Source organism: Notothenia coriiceps, unplaced genomic scaffold, assembly GCF_000735185.1.
Source record: "Notothenia coriiceps isolate Sejong01 unplaced genomic scaffold, NC01 NC01_scaffold00037244, whole genome shotgun sequence".
Taxonomy (NCBI): Eukaryota; Metazoa; Chordata; class Actinopteri; order Perciformes; family Nototheniidae; genus Notothenia; species Notothenia coriiceps.
The window spans coordinates 7,623,182-7,632,326 of NW_011369945.1; the positions used below are offsets into that span (position 1 = coordinate 7,623,182).

Genomic DNA, 9,145 nt, shown 5'->3' on the forward strand with positions numbered 1-9,145 from the left:
GTGTGTATGTATGTGCATACTAACCGTAACTTGATCACCGTTCTGTCCGTTGACAGAACAGGACATCGGTTACGGAACTTGGAGCCGTTTTATCGTTAGTATTGGTCGGTAATGTTTGGTCAGTTCCATGTTGAACGCCAATTGAAGCCAACGTTACGCACAGTGGCGGAAGCGGGCGGGGTTCATTTATTAGAGTGACGTGCAAGTATGAGTGTTGCGACGGTCTGTACGTGGAAACACGTACAGAAAATATGGATTATCACAGGGGCCACGCAGTCCCTTGGTGCGTCGCGAAGTCTTTTATTTGGGAGAGAAGAAAAGGAGGCATGGGTTTAGGAAAAATGGTTGCCGCCTGATGTCTTAAACGACGGCTAGACTTGCAGTTTAGCCGTCGGCCTGGTGTCTCTCAACGGATAGTCTTTGTTACGGACTGTACAGAAACCTGCATTAGAGCAGAAACGAATTAATCGTTCGGAGCGATTGTGAGTCTCGATTGAGACATGACTTCTGTGTACACAAATTTTTTCGTTTCCTTTATTTTTTCTTGAGTGGGACCTATTTGGGCGTTCTCTTTTTTCGAAACTCTGCCGCGGTGTGTGTGTGTATACAGGGGCGCTGTTTACCGACAGGCAAGTGCTTGGACCAGAAGGGGGCCCCCAAATAAAGTAGATTAATCCAATCCAACTTTATTTATATAGCACTTTAAAACCTCCAGACCAAAGTGCTGTACAGAGAGATACATAAAATATAAAACCACACAGCTCTGCTCACAAAACATTCAATAAATAAATACATTTAAAATCAAAGATACAAGCACAAAACAAACCAGAATAAACGAAAAAACAAAATTAAATTTTCTTTCAAAAAAAAAAGAACAAAAAAAGATTAAGAAGGTCCACAGGACATGAAACACCCTTTAATGTACTGCAACGACATGTCGGGAAACCCCCCCCAGGCATTGCGCGCCAAAACTGCTTCTTAATTTCAGTTTCGTTGCTCCGCTCCGAGGGGACGGACGGACGGACGGACGGACGGACGGGGGACTTTACTGGCATTGATCCGGACTGTTGACCTTGTATAAAATTCACAAGTGAACCTTTAACAAAAAAGTTTGAGTACCCCTGTTCTACATAAAACTCAGCAGGCACAGATTAAATTAAATATTTAATTATACAATGACACATAATTGTATGTACACTACGTCATGAAACTGAAAAAGCAACACACTCTCATACATGAAAACACACACACACACACACACAGTAGATGTACGAAACACTGTTTGTTTGGTTAGTTTGACGAAGGTAAATGAACACAAAAAACCTGACAGCTTCACTTAGTGTTTTGAGACATGGAGGGGCCAAAGTCTAACCTGAAACAGCAGTCTAATTAAGTTCACTTCTCACAACTGTCCAAAGTGTTTCAGAAGGAAACAGGGGAGTGTAGCTGCGGCCCGAGGCTGAAAACACCTGCTCTGAGAGTCAGACGCTCCAAACTAGCAAAGGAGCAAGAGCTAATCAGAAGTTTGTTTTAATATTTATTTAGGTTTGGATGATAATTTCCAATCTAAATTTAATTCACTGTTTTGTACAGACAGGTGACGTTGTCATATTAATTTACAGTATAGGCTTATACTGAATAATCAGTATGGTACTTTAAATAAACATAGCAGAATGGAGAGAGATACATTTATACTGCTTTTAGTTGCAGCTCTGCAAAAAACTGACACGCTTTGGACTGTTTAACACTAACTATTTTCAAGATTAACTCATATTGATCTTATTATATTATACCAGTGTCTTACCCAACACATGAATTCCATCCCATTTTAAAATGCAAAAACAAACCTGTAAAAGTGTGATAACTACTGGGTATTTTTAGATTAGGATCTGAGGCAGGAAAAAACTGAATTGGGAGATCCCTAATTAAACATTTATTAATAACGTCCCATCCCTGCTTGGGACTTGGATGCGTAAGATACCCCTGAACTGATTCTCTCATTCAGAGATTTGCGGCACACAATAAGTATTTTTTTTTTTTTTTTTTACCTATACTGCCTGAAAATAAATTAGTTAGTTTGTTTAATAAAGTTCATGCATTGACAAACCCGTCAAATATAACTTTAATCTGTAAACGTGATGGTAATATCTGGCTCTACGAGGTGGGCATGGATACAGGACCTGCTCTGGGTGATAGCTTGGGCCCCAGCCTACATTTGTGTGGTGCACTTCAATCAGATTGTTATCTCTAACTTGTTAAACCGAGAAGCAAATACTGATACTGCCAAGAGTTAGACTGCAAATCTGGTTCATCATGAATATGCATGAGCACACTCAGCATTTTTGTATGCAAATGTACCTCTCTGTCCTTGAGCTTCATGGCCAGCACTAACTGGTTCCTGTGATTGGCCAGCGCTTCTCTGTAGCTGCCTTTGGAGAAGAGGGCAGAGCCGAGGTTCCCGTGAGCACGACACTCCCCTGACTGGTCACCTGTGGACAAATGAGAATATGAGTTCCCTTTCTTCATTATCATTTCACTCTGCACTGTATCTCTTGCTCCTCTTCGTACCTAAAGTCTTGGTGACCTCCAGGTCCTGCTGCATGTAGGCCACACTCTTCTCCGCGTTACCTAGAGACCAGTATGCCGAGCTGAGGGCCGAGAAGACGGACCCCCGCAGCTTCAGCGAGCACGTGCCGATCTTCAGCCCGGCCTCCAGGACCACCACGGAGGCGCCATGGAAACTGTGGGTCAGCAGCTCCTGACCAATGACGGACACCACCACGAACGGGCTCTTGTCCAGCTTCATCTTCTGCAGCTGCTGGTAGGTCGGCTCCAGGGAGTCTGAGCAGGGAAACACAAAGACGACCGTGAGGAAAGTCGTTTTTATTAGTGTCTGATTGGCATGAAATGTAACATTCAGAGTTGCATCAGTTTTTGAATGTCATCTATTTAACTGTTTGACATTCATTATTTTCAGTTTGGTCCACGTGGTATGTGGAAGAAACATTGAGGTTTATTGCTAAGTACATTTTAAAGTGAAGGAATTTGCTTGGGTACTACTAAAAAAAAATCTAGAAACCTCAATACAATTTTAAGCAAATGGTCAATCAAAATGTGAAAAAAATATGAAAGACATATGAGTGTTTAATTTGTAGGAATGTGCAAGATTATTGTGAAAGGAATGTGCAAAAGTTCACTGTGCAACAATAGAGAATATGTGCAGTGTACAGAGATAACACAGCCAAAACTAAAAGTAATGTGCGTTACAGTTATACTGTAATGTGTAACGGTGGTAACACTGGTGACCTGATTGGACAATACAGGACGTATATATATTTGTGATATTTTTGGGTAATGATATAGAACACTACAGTCATTATAAAATCTGCAAGTTACATAATGTGACTTATAGGAAAACATGCTGGTGTGGAGGCAAAGCATGCAACTGCTGCAAAATCACTAAATAATTTGTCTGGGTGCTGCTTGGAGGGAGAATTAGTGCTAATGTATGGTCCTGAGGGGGAAACCGTGATGTAGAGCAGAGAGAGGACAGAGCTGTGACTTCTAGGTTTCACTATATCTGGCTGCTGCTGTATTTCTATTTTGCACTTAAAAGAAACTGTATTTTGTGTTAGAGCCAAAGCTGCTGGCTGATCAATGCAGCAGAGGAAACTGCATGTGACATCCGAGAAAAAGCAGGTGTAAAACATTTTGCGCTGTTTTATTGAGATACAAAAATTGGAATGTATTTGTTCCCATGCTGATGTTTCATAACTCACCTATGATGTTTTGCCTGTAGTTCTACTCTTGCACTCTAGTTGCACTCTGCTATCCAGGCATGCAACATGTGCCAGAACCACCGTCGGGGTCATATTGAGCTTAACACTTTATGCAAATGACATCAACTGCAGCTGGTCTCATTTGCATGTGTAGTTTCAGTAAATACCACGCTAAATTGAAAAATTGGTGGAGATGTAAAATGTTGCGCTTCTCACGCTAATTTGAGGCAGGCTTAGTAAACATCCCCCGGTGAGAATTGGAAGGATTGCCTCGACTTTTTAACAACTTGCCTGGCTGATGCCTCAGAGCACGTCAGGCTTTAAAAAAGACATCAGCAGACCCAACAGGGGACAGATAACGCAGAGGAGGCCCCCCCCCCACCTGCCCTCCATGCTGGCAAACTGCAGCCCCCCCCCGCTCCTGCACCTTGGACCTCTCCATGCTCCCACATGTTGCCCTTCCTCCTGCTTACTGGAGCATGACAACTCCTGGTATCATTTGATACTTGGCGTCTGACTGTAAGCTTTGAGGCTCGCTTGCTTTGAAGCTTATGGGAGATGCAGTTTTTGAGGTTGCAGCCCCTGGACAGCAGAACCCCCCCCCCACAGCATCAGATCTGCACAGTGAAGTCTTGCAGTAGTTCAGACAGGACTCTTGTCACACAAACACAACACTGCATGTCCTCGCTTATGCTGCTTACAACATGCTGTGATCACAATATAGGGCTGAGGGATCTAGATATAATTAATAAAATCCCCCAATATTGATGATATTGAACAGTTGACTCTTGGTGCTTTCATAAATGTATTTGGAAGGCTTTTGATAAATAATGATCGTTAAAGGGGATATAATGGCTAATAATAATGGAAACGCTAGAACAGTCTGAAAAGTGCATCAGTTTACTGTCGGTAAAGTCCAAAAAAGACAATAATATATCACATTTGTGGTAAAAGCAGTGCTCTGCAACAATGGGATTCATGTTAGATTGCACAAACCACTCCAATAAAATGAACATATTTTTAAAATGTGTCAAAATGTAGCACATCCAAGATTTCTATATCAAAGAGGCCAAATATTTGAATGTCACTTTTTTTTTTTTTTTTTTTCATTGTCTGGAATATTTTTGTATATTTTATTAAGATTTAACAATTAAGATGAAGAAGAAGATGAACCATTATTGATTCCCCTGGGGCATAATTCAGTTTCAACTCTGTTTTATACACACACACAGCACAAATACACACAGGTATACAGAGTGGAGAGGCAGCCAGTCGTATCGGGGGTTAGGTGCCTTGCTCGAGGGCACCTCAGCAGGGCCCAGGAGGTGAACTGGCCCCTCTCAAGCTACCAGTCGACACCTGGTAGCTTGAGAGGTGCCCACACACAGTGACCCGGCTACCCTACAGTTCCAAGGCCAAGTCACAACGGACTGAGTCACTGTGCCCCAATTATACTACAATAAAATTCTCCAAAAACGATATTAATAAGTAATCCAGTCTCATGTCCTGATATCCATATAATATAAATGTATTGCACAGCCCCTTATCCCTATCGAACACTGGTAGGAGAGCTGCATCTTTCTTTCAATGCTGCAGCTGTTTGTAAATGCTACAAAAAGAGAAAGCAGATCTCATTTGGTCAGTTACCAATGGCCTTGTGCTCACACGCCTCATCTGGATCGACTTTCTCTACCTCAAAGGGAAATGTCGTGAATAACTCTCCAGTGAGCGAGCTGAATTCCACGTGCATAGACATTTGCTGTAGCTTGCCAAGTGGAAGACTATCCCCAAGAAGCGTTGCTCTCATTCTGATACAGCTGAAGGGCATAAAACATAATCCTGTGCCAACTCTAGCCTGCAAACCATCCTTGATTTGTGCACCTCATCTTCTTCTGCTGTTGAGACCGGCACATTAAAGTGCACTGTGAACAGTGGCTGGAGAGATCAATGACACACAAGAGTCTACCTTGTAAATATTTCATCAAGGGCTCCACGAGAAGCAAATTCATGCTAACAAACATGGTAGCAAAACCATCCCTTCACCGTTCTCAGCTCATGCTCGTAAGATTCTTCATGATGGCAAAGCATCTAATGAGAAATTTGATTATTTGTAACTTCTGGAGAATCTGTTTACTTTCTCAAACATTAGACATCAGTAAATTATTGCAGCAAAACCAACTTTCTGCCTCTATGACCGATTCCTTACTCCAAAACTAACTCACCTGATATGAATACCCTATCTGCCAACTGTAATCAATACGTATTTTTCCTCTGGAAATTAACTGTCTGCATTTGAAATAGCTGAGACAAACCCTTGCTCCTGATTCAGGGTCGAATTCTAAACCCCCAAATTCAAAACATTTCCCTATAGTTCTGAACAGAGCGGTAACTACTCATGTTAACATAGCCTTAGAGTCCATTTGATAAAATGTCATCAAAGATAGTTTTTTAGCTTGAGAGGCCTAGTTCTCCAACTAACTGTCGACATGTTTTCATATTATACAATTTACAGAAATACAGATATTCATTTTTTAGAGGGTTAGATGATAAGATTGATTCAAGTTTACAATCTCTTAAAATCAAATCAGTGATTGGGGAAGCAAGTTCTGTAGACATTGTAAAATAAAAAATAAAAACTTGTTTTCATATGAATGTCCTGAAAACAGCACTTATTTATTAACCTCTGCCCATCACAGTGAAGAGCTGCCTCGTGGACAGTTTACATGTGCATGAATGTGTGTGTTTCATACACTAAACATCAGACTCATTCTCTTTGTACTTCATCAGACGTGCTTGTTTTATTCATTTTCTACATCTCACTTAAGTGTCTCTTTTCTCCCTCTGTCAGATAAAAAGTGCATTTGTTTGTGGGATGTGAATCATCAGAGGCATCTTTTTGTATCTCAGAGGAGGGTCACTGAATAACACAACAAAAGAAAAGTTGAGACAGTTTCCTCAACGCTGACGTCTCACTCTCCACTCCAACAACTTTCAGAGTTATGGGAGACAAGTCAAACAAATAAATGTATACATCTCTGGAGTTGTTGAACAGAAATACGTGATAAGGATGCAGAAAAGGACCAACCCTTTCTCCTAAAAATTGCATTCCCGCAGAACTAAACTGCATTCTCAATTACGTTTAGCTAGAAACGTATTTTCTCCCACGTTACGATCGTTATTAACGTATCTCAAATACGTTTATTTTCTACATATCTTCTAGAAACATATTTTCTCCCACGTTACGTTTCTTATGAACATATCTTAAAGACGTATATTTTCTATCTTTGCCATTTATTGTCTTGCTTATAATAATGATAATAGTCATTTATACATATCATTTTAGAGCACACATTGAAATCAGTAGGCGAGGCTGTAATTTCGCCAGCAGAAAATAATAGTTTTAACATGCCAAAAAGCTGCTGTGTCGTTTATTGCACCTCAAACATTAAAACAAATCCAGAGTTACGTGTTTCTGTACTTCCTCTAAGAAGAAAGGACAGTAACAGAAGATCTCTGTGACGCCAGATGTGGTGTTGTTAATGCGATATGATATCCGAAAAAAAATTCAGTTTAGGATGGCGGAAGACACTACACTACCCATAATCCTCCGCTATCGTTTGGACTACAGTCCGTTGTGACAAAACCAGTGATTAATTTCAAGCTCCGGGATTGGATGTGTTGGAGTGTCCATGTGCGCCGCGATTAATAATACGCCGATGACGCCTCATAGTCTTTTGTAATTCTACCACATTCAAACCCAGAGGTTAACCTGGTATCTACTTCATACACTTATCTGAGTTACTCTGCAGATCTGACACATCATGTGAAATCATAACAACCCTTAAAGCAGACTTTATGCTTACACGAGTAATGTCCAGCGGAAGGTAGACTGTGCACGTGCAAACAACCAGGAGAATTGTGATATTAGATAAGTTGGTGCTTGAGAAGACTAAACATTTATCTGCAGATCTCTATAAAGTATATTAATTAAAAACTGTATATAATTGCTATTTGGCACATCCCTTTCAAGATTTCTAGATTTTTTAAGGTTTATTGACATACAGTATCATATACACAACTACGGTGTAGTTATGCAATGAATGAAATACTTGGGTCGACAGGTTCCTCAACAGTGCATTACAAGACATCTATCAATATGTGTGTATACCTCCACCATTAAATTGTCATATTCTGCACATTTCTATACTATCTACATAAGAGTATAATTAATGTGTATAATATCAGTTTAAAATAAGTGCTTCAACATAGCATTGCAGGAAAGCAATATATTAGACGTTAAGTACTTTGTCAGGCTTAATATTTATCTGTAGATAGATACCCCCAAAGCTTTTTTCTTATTCAAAAGAAGATAATGTGCTTTAACCACTAGGCGGTGCACACAAGGTACACACAGCATACTAATAATAACTTTGTATTATTAGTGTAGGACACTTATGTATGTATAACATCTGAAGATGTGTAGTTTTATTCATGTTTTCACATAATTTTACAGGATATTGCTATACTATTTCTCATGTTTTACTTCTACACATTAATATCTGATTTGTAAAACATCACAGACAGAAAGGTTTATCTGTCATTTAATGGTAAGCTATTGACATTGTGATTCCATAGATGTGTCTCCCATCACCCAAAACCCCTGACTATTCTCTCAACTCAGTATTTAAATTCTTATATTCAAAGAAAATCAGTAATATCTTTAAAAAGTCCTTTTCTATCAGCTGTGCACCGTTATGGTGTAAATATAGCCTATCTACCAATTGGATCAAATATAAAAGTCAGCCGAATTAGAATTGATACTGCAAGGAGAAGTATTGTTTGAAGAGAAATTGAAGATGTTGTTTAATTGCTGATATATTTATGATCCACGTCACGTATTTAGTTTCCGTGGCAGTTCTTCCAGTTTGTCTAGAAGTCTTCTAATCAGGAGTCAATAAATAAAGAATTATGGCAGATGTGTAATATTTAATGCAGCCGAACTGTGTATTACAATGCAGTTATGTGATGACTTCCAAAGAGAAATGCAAGAACACTCGGAATAAAATATTATTTTATTTAAAAAAGAAAAATTCGGATATCATATCGCATTAACATCATATCCCAACATGCATTGCGGCTAAAACATCCAATCAACGAGCTTCAAGCTGAGGATCTTGGGTAATCTGTTCAGTGGGTGGTTTGTGTTGTGTATCGCTCGAAATGTCCCTTATAGGCCTACGTCTGTTTCCGGTGATTTTTTACGGCTAAAAAGCATGCTAAAAAGCCCAAGATAATATAATTAAAAGAATAAATAAAAACAAGGATAATTGTGTGTTATTGTTGAGTAAATAACAGTGTGTTATTTA

General features: G+C 39.6%; 1 protein-coding gene across 1 annotated transcript in view; it reads right to left on the reverse strand.

Annotated features, from left to right (window-relative positions):
• The window catches only part of LOC104965253 (tetratricopeptide repeat protein 28-like), a 91,722-nt gene that overhangs the window by 11,777 nt on the left and 70,800 nt on the right, over positions 1-9,145 (reverse strand). The window contains exons 4-5 of the mRNA XM_010794209.1: positions 2,569-2,841; positions 2,359-2,489 (exon numbers count right to left, since the gene is read on the reverse strand). Coding sequence (XP_010792511.1) covers positions 2,359-2,489; positions 2,569-2,841 — 404 coding nt within the window. The remainder of the gene's footprint in view (positions 1-2,358; positions 2,490-2,568; positions 2,842-9,145) is intronic.